The sequence below is a fragment of the Anser brachyrhynchus genome (assembly GCF_964034855.1).
Source record: "Anser brachyrhynchus genome assembly, chromosome: 8".
Lineage (NCBI taxonomy): Eukaryota > Metazoa > Chordata > Aves > Anseriformes > Anatidae > Anser > Anser brachyrhynchus.
The window spans coordinates 27,359,685-27,379,720 of NC_137702.1; the positions used below are offsets into that span (position 1 = coordinate 27,359,685).

The 20,036-nt window shown below is 46.3% G+C and overlaps 1 protein-coding gene across 3 annotated transcripts in view; it reads left to right on the top strand.

Annotated features, from left to right (window-relative positions):
• The first annotated feature begins 697 nt into the window (after nt 1–697).
• Nucleotides 698–20,036, top strand: part of VAV3 (vav guanine nucleotide exchange factor 3) — a 175,078-nt gene continuing 155,739 nt past the window's right edge. For 2 of the 3 annotated variants that reach the window (XM_080603585.1, XM_080603586.1), the window contains exon 1: nt 8,596–8,878. In XM_080603585.1, coding sequence (XP_080459711.1) covers nt 8,666–8,878 — 213 coding nt within the window. In that variant the 5' untranslated portion in view covers nt 8,596–8,665. Of the gene's footprint in view, nt 919–8,595; nt 8,879–20,036 lie in introns of those variants that run through there. The other variant, XM_080603587.1, reaches the window with a different exon arrangement.

Here is a 20,036-nt window from a genome sequence, read left to right on the forward strand (position 1 = left end):
CGAATAGCAAATAGTTATCGTTATCAGCTGTGCTAAAAGGACAACGCATTTCAGTGCCCTGTACTTCTGTCTTTTCAGATTCATGGCAGACTCGTTGCGTACTCGCCACCTGCAAACAGCAACTGGTGAATGATCAAATGATCACCAGCATTATTTGTGCTGTCTCCTGCTGCAGGGAATGTCACAACCAGTGAAGGTGAAGGCACTGATTATCAGTGTCCTACACATAGTGCAGAGTGATACTGGATCAGTCAGTACAAACCATTGTGTAGTAGCATTTATAACACAAGAAGCATTTGGAGAAAATACAAACAAACAAAAAACACTTTATTTTTCTATGAAGATGATGTGTCAAGCTAGCAGGGCTGACACATTGGTACAAGACTTGCCAGTACCTTGATTAACTCATCTAATAACTTTGTGTGAGATCAGTGAAGTCGCTGTATGTGCACATCTTCCTTTTCTTGGCAGTCTATCACTGTATCACATAGCCCAAAGCACTCCAAGAGGATCCTTCAGTCAAGAAGTTCAAGCTAACCTGTGCTCCCCCAGCCACCCAAGAGGGCTGTCCTCCGGCCACCAGGAACCTCAGTGAGTTCAGCTGGCTTAGCACAGCTGGCCGTGAGCGCAGGCTGGGCCACCTGCCTACTATTACTCTCCCAGGAGACTAAATACTGGCTTCTGGGGCTGGCTGCTGTTTTGCCCAGCCTCTGGGGTGGGTGCTTGGTGGTTGGTCATTGGGTTCCTGTTCTGGCCTTGGATCCAGCACAATGCCTTGACTGCCAGACTTCTGCCTGCATCTGCCCTTTGGTGCCTCCCTGGGAAAAAGGGAAATAGGGAAAAGCCAACAACTCAAGTGCTATAATCCTGCCTGTGTTTGTTTGTTTATGCAACTTCATTGTAAATCCAAGGAAGCAGGTAATGTAGCTGCAGATACTTGTGAAAGGAGTCAGCAGGTACAACTCTGCAGAATTTGGGCTTGGAGGACAGGGAAATACTGTATGATGGTAGCGTTGGCTTTTGCTGCAGCTCTGGCAGCCTTTGCAGAGGACTGGTTCCTGGTGGTTGTACCTATGTCCTTCTGTCGCTTGCTGGCACGTTGTTATTCCTTTGTTTTGTAATATTGGCATGGGTTCATCTAATTTGGATATGTAACCTTTTGATATCATATCATAGATGTTTTTTTCTTTTAATTGCAATTAAAATTGTGCCAAGGTCCTGTGTGGTTAGCATCCACAGAGGCTGAGGGAGGTGCTGGTACCCGGGTGCTGAAAGCTTTCCCTGTTTGAGCGTTGTGTACAAGATGCAGTGTCGTAAGAAGGGCTGGCTGCAGGAAATGTGGAAGAACAAAAATGGGAGGAAGGCTCAGTGGTGCTTGGAAAGGGCATTTTCTCAATTTTGTCTACTAAATCAGCTCTGTAGTAGACAGAGCTGTTACACTTCTGTCATTGGGTGGCCATACCTTTGTCTTTGGCTGTTGTTTGTATTATCTTGTCATGCTCTTTAAGGCAGCTTGTGTTTATATGTTATTCCCTGTGCCTTCAGAATAACCTGTGTTGTGTCAGGGAGTATTGCCTCTTTCCCCCCTGCCAGAAACCAGTTTTTTTTCTGAGAGCTGTTCTCTGGCACTCCTCACTCTTCTGTAGGTGAGATAATAGCCCACAGAACACCTGGGTCTATGCAGGTTTATTAGCAAGCAGGAGGTAGCTGTTGCTCCTTTTGGAGCCAGTAATGAACCTTCACTCCTACCTGAGTCCTGGTACAGTGCTAAGGGCACTATAAGAAAAAAGAGGTGGGAGGGTGTAATAGTTTTACAACTTGCCAGGCTTCACTTGGACTTCAGATGGGTAAATCTCAAATGCTTTATGTTGGCAAATGCCTGCCACTATTTTTGATATGGTGAGAGCAGCGTATCTTGGTTCTGACACTATTCCACGTGACAGTCCTGAACTGAAACCTTTGTTTCTAAATCATCACTTCACATGGATAGTTTTATCTTGAGCAATATTTCTCAACCAGGGTTGGGGAAGTTTTGATATCAGCATAGTGGGTGGGACTCGATGGCCGTGAGATAAAAGACACTTTTTGTCTGTTGTTGTCACTGTGGGAGCAGGCTCTAAAACTGAACTTGCAGAAATGGAAGTTCAACACGCTCAGAGGCCAGTTTTCAAGATTTGTATCTTGTTCTTGTGGTGGCTTATTCTTCTGAACTGTAGGCCAGGGTTAATGGCATCGATTAGGTACGGGCCCTAGTCTAGTGCCGTTGTCCCTGGTAGTGCAAATGCCATCCCTATGGACTGAATAAAGAGCCCCCGAATTCTTCAGCCTTTGCTGATCTGCAGTCTAGCACTGGCCCAGCTTCATTAGATGAGCACTGCCCAAGTACACTCATTATGAGAGACTAACAAAGTAGGTAGCAGTGTGTTCTGAAATATTTATATTCTTTATTCCTGAGGAGTGACAAGCACAGGAGACATTAGAGGTGAAGCTGTGCTGCCTACTGAAGTGTTTAGAAATACTTTGCCTGCTGACATCTCTAAAAATAAATTCTGCAGTTTTGCAGTTAAAAAGCATTAATATATTTGACTTGTGAGCATAAAAGGTAACTTTCATTTGCTGAACATAGATTAGTATGTAAATAAAGGTCTAACACTGTAGGTGGAATAACTGGAACAGTGTCTTTGAGATTATATGTGACTGCCCTATTTACTATAGCTGTTAGCACAGCATGAGATTAGAGACTAGTGGTAAACTTTGACTGTAGGATATGAAAAATTCAATTGCCTAATACTATTAACTTTGAAATAATATTCTATTAGCAATAGAGTTATTAAACGTTGCTTCAAATATTCTTTCACTCTTTGAGTAGACATTTCATGCATGGTGCTTTTCAGATTTTTTCCAAGCTTTAGGTAGAGATTTTTGTTTTCCTGGACCTTATATTCAGATCTCTTCCAGCAACTGATGCTTTCATCCAAAGCTGCAGGAAAATCTTTCTGGATTTGGGGTTCTGAACAAACTATGGAAACAAACAAAAACTATTTTTCCTTGCTTTAGGGCTTACTTCCTGCCAATCTGTAGCATTCTGCACTCATATCTCAGTTACATGTACCTGAACACCTTGACCTTTCATAAAAATATCACTTTCTTGTCATCTGGGACCATGAAAAGTACATTTGTCTACATCTCCTCCTATCTTTAGTGAAAAGAGGTGTTTTCACCATCCTGTAACCCTGTCATCTGATCTGATTTTGCATTTAAAAACATCATCAGACTGTTGAGAACAACTTATGGAAGACAAGCAATGGAGGTAAAATAGGGGAAGGGGTAAGAAATGGGAATATTGGATAGAGGCATCAGTGAAGTCAGAGGAGATTGAGATGGACTTACTAAGACATAGGGAAGGTGACGATTTTCTTTACTGCTTCAAGTTGCTTGGATTCTTAAGACACCAGCCTTTTTGCTATTTTGGTTAAAAATGTTGTAAAGTACTACATAACAAATTCTTTTTTTCTAACTTTGTTTTCCTTATAAAATTCGTGACTGCATGTTGACAGTTACATTCCACCCTTTTCAGCTCAAACAGATGACGTACCATTGTTCCTTTCGTATGAATGGTTTTTAGAAAGGTGGAGTTCTGGTTTCTAGAAATCAAATGTTGTATGTTAGGAATAGAACAAAAGATTCTGTACCCATTGAAATCAAGCTTCTGTTGACTTCAGTGGAAAGCAGATTTCTGGCAGGGGAAGTAGATGAAGTAAATGTTTTCAGATGATCGTTTGGTAGGTAGCTGTTAGATCTAGGCAGCCCACGTGACTCCTTCAACACTTCAACATTGACTGGTTTAGATGGATCTTCCCTTGTATACTCATAGGTTTCTCAAACATTCAAATGCATTTTGAGTATCCAGGCAATTTTGTAATAAAAACAGCATCTTGGTGTTCATCCGGTGTCAGATGGCATTGACAATTCCTCCTAGTTCATAACTATCTACACGTTTACACATGTTGACTGACGGCATCTTTCAGGTCTCTACTGAAAAGTGAATTCAATACCAGCTCTTGTTCTGCTCAGTTCCACGCATCCTTTCAGCTTATTGTTTTGTTTGTTGTTGTTTTTTGTTTTCAGTGTTTCATTTAGATTTCAAGTCACTATGATTCTTTCCATGCAAACTTGAAGTAGTCTTTTTAAAGCAATGTATAGTGCTTTGCTGAAATTCAGATATTGATTTAGAATGTTTATTTTTCTGAAAGTCTCTGATTAGTGTAAGACTTTTAATGATAACACAATCAATTAACAATCAATTAACAAATAATTAACAATCAAGCAGCACTGCTTTTCTTTCTGCCACAAAGTTTCCGCAGTAGTTCTGAGACTGGAGCTGGTCACAGTTGGATACAGCCTGGTGCACCCGGGAGATCCTGATCCACATTCATTTAAGTGGCAGGCAAATTATTGAAGAATGCTGGTCAGCGATCTTACCGTCATTTACTTTTACTGCAAGATGAGCAGGCTACTTGAGAAATGCTGGACTCTGTCCACCTCCTGATTATTCACTTCGAGCCAAAAAGAGTGTGGTTCAAGGGAAGCTTCTGGCCAGGAGCCACGTTAGCCCGGCGCGTTTTCAAGCAGGATAACGATACAAGCGTCTGAGACAAAGGCTGTATATTTCTGTTCTCTTGCAAACTGCATGTAACTGAATTTTCTTACTAGTATAATTAAGTGGATCTAATTGAGACATGCTGAGCATGAGCTCAGTGCTGGCTCAGCTGGCACGCAGGCATTTAGTACCCACAAACAAGGGCAGTGCTTCACTTCAGCTTGCCCAGCTTTCTCTGGGTTATTCAAAAATGCACTTGAGCTATTGTCAGAGGACAGGAAAACTTTAAGAGCCAGAAATGATAAAGCTTATAAAACTAATTGAGTTCCTCTCAATAAAGTAACAAGAAAGGAGCTGGAGTCGCCACCTTCACCGGATGCAGCACAGGGTAAAGAGTAAAAGCAACAAATTTATGATGTCTCCAGCAAAGAGACAGTTGTTGCTTGGAAGGAGAGAAAAAACATGCAAGAGTTCTTTCTGGGTGCTTTTTGTTGTACAATTCTTCAGACTTGCTGCTCTTTAATAGTTTTTTTTATTTTTATGTAGTTGACTGGAAGTATTTTGAATGCAGGAATGCAAGTCCTTAATGTTGCTGGTTTTGTTTTAAGAATCTGAAGATGAACTAATTCAGTGAGTGGTTTCCTGATGTGTTAAGGGGGGGAAGAAGGTATGTAAAATAATGTGAGCTTTTTTGAGCAACCTAAACTGAGACCTCCATGTTAGGTTTGAGCATCAGTCTGTCCTAGTGGAGGGAATGGGCTGAGGTGACTTTTAAACTGGGCTCTCTATCCATCTGGAGCACCCTCCAACTGGGCAATTCTTGGAGTATGAGGAGGAAGCCAGGATGCAAATAAGTCAAATTTCCAGTATGTCTCAGTATGTCTTCAGCAGGTGGTTCATCGAAGTACTTGATATTTCAGTTATGGTGTTTTTTTTGCATATGTTAACAGCAAAAATGGTCAACGTATAAGTAGCTCTTGGACCCAAACAAATTCAGGATTAATTCAAAGATCAAACACCCTTCACTAAATGATTGTGGGCAATGTAGGATGGTGAGGAAGGTTGGGAGAAATACTGCAAGAGGAAAGGGAATGTGTGTCTATACATCCACTGTCAGCAGTGAGCATCTGCTCTACCAAGGCTGCGCTGACCATGAATTTCACCTGTTTGCCCCTTCTGTTTGCCCCTTCCCTCCTTCCAAGCACACAACTTCTTGCAGAGCTGGTTTTCTGGAGTTTATGTAGAGATATGGATTCTTCTCCGTGTGAGTCTCCAGTAAGCTTCAAGGTGTCCTCGTTGGTAAGCTACGCTCAGTGCAGGTGTGGACAGCCAAACGCTTCCCACAAAAGTTTCTTCCACTTAAGTGCACAAGTGGTTATTTCAGTGATGACTTTTATTTCCCTTTCAATGCATTCACGTTGCCATTACTAAGCATGGCCAGCTACATAACCTTAATATATCTGGAGGAATGGCACTTGGTCGATATGTTTTTGTTCCTCTGCTGTATTTTGAATGTAATTTAGTTCTTACGCTTCAGTATAACAGCCTATGACCTACAAACAATTTAAAACCCCAGAATAGGTTTATAAGATGTCTGCTTCCACATACTGCTTTTAAAGCCCACAAATTCTAGTGATAGGAAGCTTGGATTAAGGAATGGTGGATTGCTCCTAACAAACCATGTAAAAAGATCTTATCAATTTGAGAAACTTGCCTGAAGTGTATTTTTTTTTCTGTTTATAAATCAGAATGGTGCTTGCTTTTCTGTATTTCTGCAAAAGCATCCCAACAGCTTATGCTGCCTTGAGCGTGCTGCTGTATCACTGATCCTGGCTGCAGGCAGCTGAAGTGGGGGTGTAGATAACAGTGCTGATGTTTTTCTGTTTCTTTCATTTATTTACTTTGCTGCCTGTTGCGTTGGCTTCAGCGTTATGAATGTCCTCAGTCTGAGTGGGGATAGCTCCTGGGCACCACCAAATTTTTTATTCAAGTGCCATTTTGTGTTTAACTTGTTGCAGATTTAAAAAAAAAAAAATCTTACTACGAGACAGTGCTTTGTTGTATTCTTGATCAAACTGCTCTGAAGTTCAATCTGTTGGGCGGTGATAACCACATGATCTCAGGTAGTTAACTTCAGTCCTGTTTGATGTCAGCAAGGAACTGAGTTGTCTCTAATTCTGCCTGGCTGTGGGCAGTCCGGCTCTGTGTGTCCTGTTGGTGATTTGCAAGCTCACCTGCTGCCCAGGAGCTGCGGCACAGGCGAGCTCGGCCGAGGGAGCCACTGGGATGGAGGCAGGGGAACTGCAGACACCACCCACACTGGGGTCGTGCTCTCCAGGGTGCACGTTATTCTGAAGATTTGAAGCTCAGCTGCACTGCCACTGATACTTTGGATTGAGGATCTCTCTTCTTGCTCGCACAAAACCCTCCCACTGCTACATCGGGTTTGTGTTGTGCTAATGGGGGTTTCTGCTCTGACCGGCCCGGCCTGTGTGGAGCAGCTGGGTGAGCTCCCTGCGCGCTCGGTCAGAGCTGGGGAAGTCTTGGGGAGCAGGCTGGCTGCTGGTGGCTCTGTACCTCCCTAGTGAGGAACCAAACACTGTGCCCCATGTCCTGCAGCAGCTGTTGTGCCTTCTAATTAGTGGCAAGTCACACCTAGCTGATGTGCTGTCTGCTGGGTGACTGCGCAGGTGTCGTGGGTGGCGGATCCCACTGGTTCGTCTGCTTCTGGGGGCAGCTGCCCCACAGCGTGGTGAGCAGACCTCCGTGCCCGATCCAGGGTTAACAGCATGTTCTACTGGGGAAAATCACAGAATCATTAAGGTTGGAAAAGACCTCCAAGATCATCTGGTCCAACCATCACACTACCACCAATGTCACCCACTAAAGCATGTCCCTAAGCACCACGTCCAACCTTTCTGTGAACAACCCCAGGGATGGTGACGCCACCACCTCCCTTGGCAACCTGTTCCAATGCCTGACTGCTCTTTCTGAGAAGAAATGTCTCCTAATTTCCAACCTAAACCTCCCCTGGTACAACTTGAGGCCATTCCCTCTAGTCCTATCACTAGTTACCTGTGAGGAGAGGCCGACCCCCAGCTCCCCACACCTTCTTCTCAGGTAGTTGTAGAGAGCAATAAGGTCCCCTGGGCCTTCTCTTCTCCAGACTAAACAACCCCAGTTCCCTCGGCCGCTCCTCACAGGACTTGTGTTCCAGAACCTTCACCAGCTTCGCAGCGCTGCTCTAGACATACTCCAGGGCCTCGATGTCCTTCTTGTACTGAGGAGCTCAAAGCTGAACCCAGCACTCGAGGTGCGGCCTCCCCAGAGCAGAGTACAGGGGAACGATCACCTCCCTGCTCCTGCTGGCTACACTATTCCTGATACAAGCCAGGATCTTGATGAAAATGTCTGGAACAACAAGCCCGTCACTCGCAGAAAAGGTGAAGCAGCATTTTAAAACAGCTTAAACGTGCAGATGGGCTGTTAGGCCTCAGCTTTTGAAATCCATTCCCAGAAATATCATATTAATTCTTGAAGAAATTATTAAGAGCTTTTGTGGGGTTAGTTTGCTCAGAAAGCGCTAAGTGTCAGGCTTTTAAGGGAGGAGACATGAAAATGAGGGATAGCTGTGGATAATCATGTTTGTGTTCTGCTGCTGGAAGGCTTTCTCACACTGGATTGTTTTTTTCCTCAGAGTGGCACATTAATAACACTTGAAGTGTTTTCTGGTTATTAAAAAAAGGCTTTTTAATAGAAAAGGGAAGATGTTTTGTGTCCTACTAAGAGACTGCTTTCTGAGAAGTCCCCGGCGCTGCTGGAGGAGGGCAGCGCTGGCTTTTGACACGGAGATGGGGAGAGCTCTGCGTGCAGCCAACTTCATTTTTGGCCATTTCCACTCGAGGCCGAGCCCTGCCGCTGCCCGAGCGCCTCCTGGAGCCCGGGGGGGCGGCGGGGCCCGGTGCCGGGTGGGCTCCGCCCGGCGGGGGCGGTCCCGGGGCGGAGCGGGGCGGCGGGAGCGGGCCGGCACCGGGAGGGCGCCGCGGGGCCCGGGGCGGCCGCAGCATGGCCGGGATGGAGCCGTGGAAGCAGTGCGGGCAGTGGCTGATCAGCTGCAAGGTGCTGCCGCCCAACCACCGGGTAACCTGGGACACGGCACAGGTCTTCGACCTGGCGCAGACGCTGCGCGACGGCGTGCTGCTCTGCCAGCTGCTCAACAACCTGCGCGGCCACTCCATCAACCTCAAGGAGATCAACCTGCGCCCGCAGATGTCCCAGGTGCGGCCGGGGGGCTTGGGGGTCCCGGCGCTGCCTTCGTCCCCCCCCCTTGGCAGGAGAGCCGGGCGCTGCCCTCCCCCGCCACGGGGAAGGACGGGGGGTAAGGCTCCTGTGCCCCCCGGTGCCTAAGGCGGGCAGCCCGCAGAGCATCCCCACCTCCCTAATTCCTCCGGGCCGACCCCGGGCCGTGCGTGCGGGGGGCGCTGAGGGCTGCGGGGCGGGGAGGCAGGCTGCCTGCCCCCGGGCCGGGCGGGGGACGGGGCTGCGGCACGGCGGGGGCGGCCTCCGGGGCGCGCCTCGGCCTCGGGGCCTCCCCGGCCTCGGCCTCAGCCTCAGCCTCAGCCTCCGCGGGCGGAGGTCGGAGCGGAGCCGGGGGGCCCCGGCTCTGCCGCCCGGGGGTCGGGGCGCACGGCGGCTCCCCGGGCGGCCGCTGCCGGGTGCCTTTGTTAGGTAGGAGCCGGGCTTTGTGGCTGCCTCGAAGCCGGTCTCGGGTGCCGAGATGAGGGGATGCTGGTAATTGAGGGAGAGGAGGCTCCTGCGGGGCTTCCTGCGGAGGCATCGCGCACACCTATGGTGCCGCTGAGAGCGGGGACACGAGCAGATGGCTGAGGGGGAACTGAACTTGGAAGTCTTTGGTGTGCTTTGAAACAGCCAGCACGCTGTAACAGCTCACACTGGCAACTCTCCTTCCCATACGTGTAAAAGCATTCGCGTCTAGGACGCCAGCAAAAAGCATTTTGTACTTCTAGGAGGAACGTTCTTTGTCTGTGTTTACCCACAGCGTCAGTTATCTTCTGGCTTGTTAATTCCCTTTTCTGACATCTGCGCTTTACCACTACAGTGCCATTTTCTGTCAGTGTAAAAGGGGAAAAAAAGCGTCAGGCGCGTTTCAGCCAGTTGGGGCAAAAGCTGCCAGGCCGCGGTGCTGGGTTTGGGCGGCAGGACGGGCATCCCAGCCCCACGGAGAGCTGCCTTGCCTCCCGGGCTTGGGCACGCGGGGCTGGTACTTGGGCAGGGCGATGGACGTGAATGGAATGAATCTGGGGAAGTTCTCACGTGCTGTGCGCTGTTCCAGCCCCGTGAGGGAATCAGGACTTGATAAACTGTGCCAGAGCCTTGGTTTGTGTCTTCATTATGGTTAGATTGCTGCCAAAGTGACCCTTTTTCACCTGAGCTTGCAGAGCTGTAATTTGCATACGAACTGTTGGACGTGGTTTCCTGCCCTGTTTATAATGGACAAAAGGTGGCCTCATGATATTACCCAGCGTTATTTGGATAGCTAATTGAATCAACTGCAATTAGAGGTTAATGCTACTTGCCTGGGCCAACATCACTTAATTTTATTTTTGATGAATAAAAGTTGTGGCGGTCTGGTTCTGCTTCTTTTGAGTATCAAAACACTTTGTCTTCCTTGATTAGAGCACATTGAGAATTGTTAAAGTTTGTATTTACTTTTCTGAGCTTTTGAACTATGGCTTGTAGTTGGAGATCTTGGATTATTTATGATGCATAGCTTGAACTTGAGCTCTATATGTGCATAGTGTGGACACTGACACTTCCCCAGCCCCAACATCTGCCCCTTGCCTGCTGAGTGCCCGAGGAACCTGCGCTCCGCGGTGCTGCCGGCTGCTGTTGCCACGGTGCGTTTCTGCCCTGCGCTGCTTCCACCTTTGCAAACAGGGAACTGTTGCTGGATCAAAACCTGTAGTGGCTAAACCTACCTTCCTGTTACCTTCGTCTTCTGCGAGATCAGGGTTTGTTGATCTTTGTGAGGTTCTGGGGGGTTTAATGAAAAGTCTCTTGGAGGAGGTACTTTTTGCTGGAAAGAATTGTTCTGGGAGAATTTCAGATGTTGTCATTAAAAATGTAGTTGGGTGAAATTCGGCAGGTTGCTTGTAGTTTGCTGCTGAGACTGTAAAGACAGCTTAGCAATAACTTATGCTGACTCTCAGAGGCTTTAAGATGATTAATTTTGAGCTACTTGGGGTGTGCAGAGTTGAGCCTTAGTGATTTTTGTCAGAATAACACCTGTCAATAAACTGACGTGTTTGGTGTACCGTAGGATCTCAGGGGCATGTAGAAACACTAGGTAATGCTCTGTTCCTTGTGAGGCAGTGATTTATGGGCACTGGAGGCATGGGGTGCCACAGCAGATGTGGCGTTGGGATGCAAATATTCCCAGCCTCTGATCAGGTAGCCTGCTTGAATGTGCTGCCGCTTCCGTACTGCTTAGCTGAGCTGTTTGAACCTCGCGTGGCCCTTCCGTGCGGTCTAAAATTGAGCTATGGTTCCCCTCCACCATGATCCGATGCTGTTTGTGCTGCGCAGTCTTAGAACAGTCAGGGGATTCTTGCAGCAGTTTTTGAGCAATAAAACCAGAGAATGAGAGGGTGGATGAATGCTCCACGAATGGGTCTCATGGGAGGTAGACTGCCTGATTTGTGCCTTAGCTTGTACTGCTGCTGACATTTGTCAGGCCTTTCTCTGTGAACCAAGTTTTCATGGCTCGGGGGCTAGTTCTGAAGTCACCAGCACTGAAGAACAGGAAAGCGCGTGGTGCTGCCCCAGGCGGGCCGGGGAGTAGGCGCTAGCTCTGACGGGAGAGCCGAGTCTCTTCCATTTCGTTACACGTTTATTTTGTTTCAGAGTGAATGTGGCAGATCAGATGTCTGTAATGCTCATCAGCGCTGCTCTGTAGATCCTGGTAACGCATTAAAAGCTACATCAGAAGTGCAGAGGGGTTGTGCTTGCTGTTGTTTCTGCAGAGGCTGCTTCTCGCTGGGGGGGCCTCGTGCGGTGGAACTGGAGTCCTGCTCAGCTGCTGTTGGTGCTCGGGGCAGGGGCAGAAACAGGCTCGTGGTGCCCGATATTGCTGCACAGACACATGCCTGACCTAAAGGCAGTGGGTATGGGCTGTTTTATGGGCTGGCCAAGGCAGGAACTGCATGTCTTGGTGCCACCACCAGCCACGCACTTTGTCACAGCTGTCCTCAGGGGTGGTCTGTTTGATGCACCTGAAAGCCGTGGATTCAGCCCCTCTGCCTGCTTGGAGATAATGCCTGTGTAACAGAAGTGTCTCCGTGGTTCTAGATGGCAAAACAAGAGATTTAGAAGCTATTTGGATGTTGGCTGTTGCTGCCTGCATTTCTGTGTTTGTGACAATACATTTGGTTACTGCAAGTTGTCCTTTGAAGAACAAAGCTGACTGAGTCAGTTATGCAGAAAGCAAGCCTCAGATGGGAAAGGCAGAACCTCGCCTTCATGAAGGAGTAGCAGGGTTTGTTGCTGTGCTAATGGATCTCCCACCGCTGGGTCTCCAGCTGAACGCTGCCTGCCTTCTGCCTTAGAAGCTGGCGTGGCACAGTGCTTGGTCGTGTGTGAAAAATGGCACGTGGGCTGTGTGTGAGAATGGGAGCTGCTGGCTTCAGGGATTTTCTCGTCCATTTTTTTCACTGTGACTGAGAAGAACAGCAGTGCGTGGCCTCTAGCAAAAGCTCTTGTGTCAGGGCTGCAGAGCACTTCACTGTCTGACCTCTGAAGGGCTCTAGCACCACCAGTTGTCATTTCCGTCCAGCGCATGTGCGATCAGCGAGGGTAATTCTGAAGACAGATCACATAATGTCTTCTGGGCTTGAAAACCAATTATAGGGGAGTCTGATTGAGACCTGAGAGCTGGTAGTGGCCTTCCTTCCTGGGACTGTGAAAGCAGTCTTACTGCAGGCATGCTCTTTACCATGTGAAGAGTGAAGCAGCCAGTAGGAAGGGAGCTGGAAGAGGGAATGTGCTAAACAGGTTGCCCAGACGTGAGTGGCATGCTGCTGCGTGGCCAGGCTTCCTCTGAAGCGCAGCACGAGTGCTGGGTGGCGGTGAGACGAGGATGGAGCGGCGGCGTCTTCTGTGGGAGCTGTTCACTGCAGCCAGTCACTGGGCCCAGATGCCTCTTCGTGGATAACGTAGGCTGGGGAAAATAACAAAAATAGAAGTGATCCATAACAGAGAGTACTAATCCTAATGTTTCATCTTGATCATACAAGAACTTGAATAATTTATCAACAGAAATTTAAAACCTAAATCAGTGGATTACAATGGATTTGCAGAAGATGTCATCTGTTCAATGCTTATCTTCTATCTTTAATACTTTGTAAACTCATTTTGAAATAGTTTTTGCAAGGCATTTAGTTAGCTTATGAGAGATTGCTCAACAGGAAAACTGCACTTAGTGCAATACTGGCATGGGAGTTCACTAAAGGAGATGTTGACATAGGTTAAATATTAAAAATAACTATTTCCTATTATTCTAATAAAAATAAACAAAACATCCCTCGGTTTGTATTACAAGTTCAAATGTCTTCTAATTTTAGGGAGTTATTTATTTGGTGTGACCGTGTAGTGCAAGAAAGTTCACGATTGTTATATCTGTGTGATGTTTTTGGGTGGCATCTGAGCATTGAGAAAAAGCCACTTGCTTTTTTATTCCAAATCTTGGCCTAGGAGAGCATGTCAAGTATCGGGTATCAAACATTGCTTATCACGTGCGAAGGAGCAAACTGGAAGCATCTCTTGACTCTGTGCCACCAGTTTGTGAATCCCTGCCTGAAAGGCAGGCTGGGGTGTAAGTGGATTTGCTGACCTCGGTGCGTGAGGATGCGACTTATGGCTGGGCTCCTGGGGGGGGACCAGAAGAGCTGAGTGAGAAAATAGAAAAGATCCAGAGTGGTGCTTGTGCCCTTCCCAGGAGTCACGGGGTGTCACTCTGTTTTCCTGGGGCAGAGAGATCTTATAGAGACAGCTGGCGTGCAAGATAACAAGCAAACACACAGAGAGTTATGGTAGCAGCTAGCTTATTGAGTTAAGGAGGGCCCACAAAGATGCATTTTGATTAAGAGAGTTGTTCTGAAACTGCCAAACCTCTTGGGCTTGAACAACAATCTGTGAACTGGTTCCGTTTTTATAGGTGTAATAAGAGTGTGAGTAAAACAAAACAAACACCTCGGAGCTATTTAAAACTGTATGTTCAGTGTAATTGGTTTCATTTTTTTGAACTTTTCAACCTTTTCAATCTATTTGCTTCTTTGTTGGTACATCAGCCCACTTAATGTCTTTAACAGTTGACCTTATTTCAATGATTAATCTGAAGGAGAACTGTTATCCATAGGGGATATATGTTATCCATAGGGGATATATGTTATCCATAGGGGATATATGTTATCCATAGGGGATATATGTTATCCATAGGGGATATATGTTATCCATAGGGGATATATGTTACACACATATGACACATACATATGTGCATCTTCTGCAGGTTGGACTTGGTAAATAAGATATTTTGAACAAATACCTACTCAAAGCAAAACCTTAACACGACCTCTGTTTCGTGCTAAGAAAAGCACTGACAGAAAGCGAGTGACCCAGTTTTTGTAGGTGGCTCTGCTTACCTTAAGATGGAGAAAATAATATTTGAAAACTGCCATAATATTTTTTGGTTCAGGTTGATTATTTTTGGTTGCGGGGGGAAGGGAAGACTGCAGTTGTGCTATATTTGTACTGTAAAGCTTATTTTATATGCTATATTTATCTAAGAGGTATTACATGCAGAATATGCATCTTGCCAAGAATTGTCTAAAATGTCACCTCCTGCACAAAGTTTTAGTGGGCTGGGAGCTGTGTAATGCATTAATAGGAAAGATATTCGTACTGGTTTCTTCTCAGAGATGCTGTAGTGTTGGTTATCAGCAGATAATTGCACTCAGTGTCTGTGTGTGGCGTGCTGCTCTGTCGTGGGGGAGAAGCCAGGTTATTTCCTTGTGCGACAAAGGTGGGGTGCCTGTGGTAGTGGGAAGAAGGACTGTTTAGGAGAAGAAAAGAATCAATATAAAGCGCTCAAGGGGAGAGAGAAAGGGCGTATAAGAAGTAGGAGGAAGCAATGAGAAGAAACTAGTATGCACTGGAGAGAATGGTCAGGAAAAGCCGGGAGATGGATCTAAAGGTGTATCAGCCTGTGAGATGCTTTGGGATGTTGAGAGAGGACTGAAAGTAGGATTTAAGATTTATGGCTCGTTAAATGCAGAAAACCAGTCTTGGCTATGCCGTGTTGTTCTGTAATGATAGCGGGATCATCGTTCAGTGACGGCGTGCTGCTTCGCTCCGTAACGTGCTGCCTTGGCTCGGCCGCGTCCAGGAGGCTGTCACCGGACTGCAGCGCTGGGTGTCGGCGTGCCTCAGTACAGCTTGTGCCTGGGCAAGATAAAGGGTCGTGGATTTCTCGCCCTCGTCCTTCCCCCTCTGCTTTGAGGGTCAAAAGAGTTTAATAAATTCTAGGTGTAAAGATTAAATTGGAAGTGTAAAGAGGGCAGTGCGGAGGGGTAGGAGGGAAAGGGCTGTCGAGTGAGAGGCTGCAGCTCCTGGCACGGGCTGAGCTGAGCGAGGGCGGCGTTAGCGAGGAGGGCTGGTGGCAGCAGCTACGGGCTGGTAAGGCATGGGCAGGGAGGGCTCCCGGGAACACTGCTTGTGTGTGGTGAAGGAGCTGGGCAGGGGAAGAGTGTCCTCCGCTGGAGTGGTGCTGGCTGCCTGAGGGGTTCAGGGAGTCTGCTGCAGTCAGCTCCTGCGTGCCGGGAAAGAGGGGGCTCGTGGCTGGACGCAGGCAGGGAGGTCCTGGCTCATGCCCTGCGTTGCGTGGGGACCTCTGAGTACAGAGGAAGATGTATTGGTTTGTTCGGTCACTGGCAGTCTTACCTTGAAGTTTGTGTATTGCCTGATACTCTGTAAGGGGTCAGTTTTTGAACTTGCTCCTCCCAATACTAAGGTTGTAGTTCTGCAAACAAAACACAACCAACAACTCCCCTGCACCAAAAACCTTTGATTTTTTTTTTAATTTCCCTTCCTATTGCTCTAAAGCAGCATCGTAGTACTTCCATATTATTCCATAATATTCCACAATAGTGTTTCCCATTACCCTATTCTGTGTTATTTCAGCACTTCAGAAATTGTTTCACAAGGTAAAGTATGAATTGATGTATACTTTGGCAAAATGTCTATTATTTTTTTCCGTGTGCTTTCCAGTTTACTCAGCATCATCTGGAGCTACCTTTCCTTTCCTCTTACTTTGCTTTGACAAGTTTAAGACTTCAGGCATTGTAAAATACCAGCTGTTTGCAATATATAAAGTGTAATCTAAACTGTTATCTTTATAGTAATGTTTTGAATTTTTATGTTTCTGAGAAAGATGTTCCCTCAAAGCTCAGTGAATGCTGCTGACTCCGATTCAGTATGTTGTCAAGTGAGAACATGTACTTCAGGCAAATGGAAGTGAATGACCCTTTCTTTCATCCTGTATTAAACGACAATAGTGAATGCGTTGGTAACATGAAACACAGAAGGATTATTAACAGGATATTTGATTCTCTGTGTTCTCAGAACATGAAACCTTAGTCACAAATTGTGTAATGTAGCAGTATCATCACAATTTGTACATTTAAAACACTTGCAGACCTGCAAGTATGAACTAAAAGAATTGGGAAAATGACGTTCAGCTATCTTGTTTTATGATATAGGTACTTTGGACCTGTAAGTTACCTTTACTTTTAATCAGAATTTTGTTTTATATTTGGTTAGTAGGGATTTGGTTAATCTGCCGTTACCTATTTTTCTGCTACTTTTATCTCCTCTAAAGATCACTTGAAAGGTATTTTAGGTGATATAGGGAACGTGGTTTGGTTGTCTTGCAGAAACAAACAAAATGCATATTTGACATTCGTGCTATAACAACATGTTATCTGAAAAACAAAACAAAAAACCCAACTCCACAACCAAAGTGAAGTGTTTTTAAAGCGTGTTTTTAACTGGTGAAGCTTAACAGGATAAGATGATTTGTATTGCCAAAATCCTTAGATGTGCCATTTAATCCTTGATACGATCAAATTTATTCATTCATTTCAGTTATGTAAGGCTATGCATTGTGTAATCTATGCTTAGGATACCTTGTACCATTGGTGGCTTTTACATTCACATCACTTAGACGTGAGAAGAAGCCTTACAGCAAACTAAAGCGGAATCATTAGAGCTTGGCCCTTGCAACCTTTGACTGCTAGAGCAGCCTGGCTTCACTGTCAGGTAGGAAACCTGGTGCTAAAACACTGACTGCCCACACTCTAAATTAATACAGTAATAACGCACAGGCTCTGAGGATGCTGTCAGTTTCTTCTGTTTTGCTTAGTCTAGAAGTAAATTACACTTAAATACTCTAGGGATCGGCTGTGAATTTCCCCAACTATTGCTTCACATAGCGGTAGTGCCTTATATCAGCTAAGGATGGCCATGTTGTTTTCCCCTCTGAATTACTCGGGATGTGTGAGTGCGTCTGATTCTGTTGTGGGGTTGGTTAAAGGAGGTAGAGGTGCACAGCATTGCTGCACGAATGTGCCCGGCAGATTTTAGGCCTCTCTGGGTGGAGGTGCAGTGATGACGTAGTCCTAGCATGTGAGCTGTAACTCAGGGTGAACGCTGATCATCCTACTCATATCTGTAGGATTTAGCTCAAGCTTTGAATGTCTTTATCTGGGAGAACAAGTGGAAAGTAGAGAACACCGGCGAGGCCATGGAAGCTATTGCCTGCAGCTCCTTCAGCTCTCGAGCCAGCAGACAGACTGGGAAGTGCCCTTGCATGCTGCTGCCTTTGGGCTCCCGGTCAGTTGCTGCCTGCTTGGCTGAAAAAGAATTTCCTGCAGTCTTTGAGAACATAATTTGTATTTAGGCAGATATTTTGAAAACCGCTTCATGCTTCTTTGAGGCTTAAGTTCTGCATTTCAGAGCAGTATTGGTTTTGCTAAATTGCACCAAGTTGAGTGAGGGAACATTTAAGTTTCACTTTCTTTTAGTGGTTTACCCTCTGGACAGAGTGAGGTGGTATTTCAGGTTGTATAGTGTACTTCTGAACTGGCAATTGCTTATTTAAAATTTTTTGAACAATCCTGTTGAGCTTTGATTTCCCACCTGCTTTTCCTCTTGTCTTGCTTGTTGTGGATCACTCTCAGGTTTTGGGAAGCTTGGCATGAAGTTATAGTGCTTGGCCTCGCCCAGGGAGCTTGCTGGGGATGTATGTCCTCACGGGGCTCTCTGTTTTAGGACATTCCTAGAGCATTTTAAAAAGCAGAGGCTGTGTTCAGACATCAAGTGGGCTCTAACAGGTGTGTAAATGTCATGACGTTGTGGAAGCTGGGAGCCCTAAATGGGGCTCACCTGAGCCATTTTTGAGCTCTGTCTGGTCCCTCTTATGTCCTGCTGTGCTTTTTATCCACCAAAAAGATGTGAATTGATGTGAATTGCTGCAAATAGCCATGAGCAAGTTATTCAGGGCCCGTGTTCAGTCACTTTGCTGCTGTGCCCGGCAGCACTGCATACGGTGGCGTGTCTCCTGTGGGTTGTGCTGAGGCCACAGATTTCACCATGAAATACTCTGAGCAGGTGGCAGTCTTTGTAAAAGCTGAGGTTGAATTCCACACTTCTTCTTCCCAGCAGTGTCTTTGAGTGGTGCTGTTAGTTAGAAGGACTGTGCCTTCGAACATGCTGGCAGCTGCAGTCTCTTTGCAGGCTTTACGAAGCGTTACGGAAGCGGCTCCAGTAACCCTACTGTAATGCCTCTATAGCTGTATCAGTCCTGTGGATTCCTGTTCCTGCGGAAGACCCTCGTAAATTGATTGGCAGAGATGAAAGCCTTTGACGAGGACCTGAGCGACTTGCAGACGTGAGGGAGTGAGGGCACGGGTGGAGGCAGGAGCAGCCGAGCCGTGCGGGCAGCTGAGCGGCGGCTCCCCTGTGCTGGGCATGCTCCAGAGCAGCAGCCTGGAGAGAGCTTCAGATCCGGACCTGCCGAGCCGTAATTGAGCAGCTTCGCAGACCCCTGGGAAATCTGGTTAATTTATATCATCTACGTTCGCTTCTCTGAGAATTTAGGCTTCTGTAGCTCGTAAGCCCCATAGTGCATCATGTTGTTTCAAGGGCACAAAGCTTTAGCAATAGTACGTGGAACATGACTTGCTGTCTAGTGTTAAAAATATTTATTAAGGAATAAAAAAGATCTCTTGCAGTTCTGTGTGGGATTCCCAATTACAATGGCATAGGATTCCTGGATTTTTTTTGAAGAAATTGTAAGTTGTTTGCTTTCTCCGAATGGGAGAAATATAAGAAAATAGCTGCTAAAAATAATAATAATAATAAAAAAAATCACACACCTGAAACGAGGAGTGCGTTTTGTAATGTTCTCTCTTAGCACCCCTTGGTAGGCACGGGCTGGAAGGAGTAGGTCCTTTTTCTATCAGCAGTGTAATGGTGGCCATGAAATCATGTGGCCTGGGGTTAGCAGTGACCAAGGGATGAAATGTTCCCCTTTGGGGCAGAACTGGTGTTTGGTAGGGTTTCTCTGCGCACACCCACTGCTGGTGGTTGCCGTTAGTTAAGGGCTTGGTCTTTCCATCTCAGAACTCGGTTACCATTTCTGTGCTGTGGGAGTTCAGGCCTGGGGAATTGTTCCCAAAAATCTTTGTTTGGAAATCCGACTCCTGAGTGATGCATTATTTTAATTCTAGTGAGGAGTTGTGGTTTCGTTTCATGTTGTTTGTGAAACCCGTAGTGGAGCAGGTCTGCAAGAAAATTAAACCTCAGAAGGCTTTGCAGGAACGTCATTCTTGAGAGATGTTCTTTAAGCTATTTGGAAAAGAAATGCAGTATTCAGTTTTTCCTGTTTCATGCTGAGTATCATTAGAGTTTGACCTTAAAATTCAGTGTTTCAGTTAAGTCACGTTGAAGTTTGCACTTGAACATGCCTTTCATCTTGATCTGAAATAGCAGCAGATTTTGAAGCGTTAGGATTACTGTAGGATATTTCATTTTCCTGTCAGCTCTGGTAGTGATAACCTCTCTTCAATCTGCCTTACTTTTCACATTTTTCTCCGTTGACTCAGGTGGCTTGATCTCGCTTATTGTAACTGGGTGCCCTGGCTGCTCTGTGATTAGTAAGAGGCATTGCTCTGACAGGTCTGTTTTTTTTTAGGGGGGGATTTTTTCTTTCCTCTTGTCTCTACTTCTCCCTCACATTGAGTCATCTCAGTTCTGCAGCTTGTTCTGCTCCCTCCACCCTCGTGCTGGGCTGGTACTTTCACCT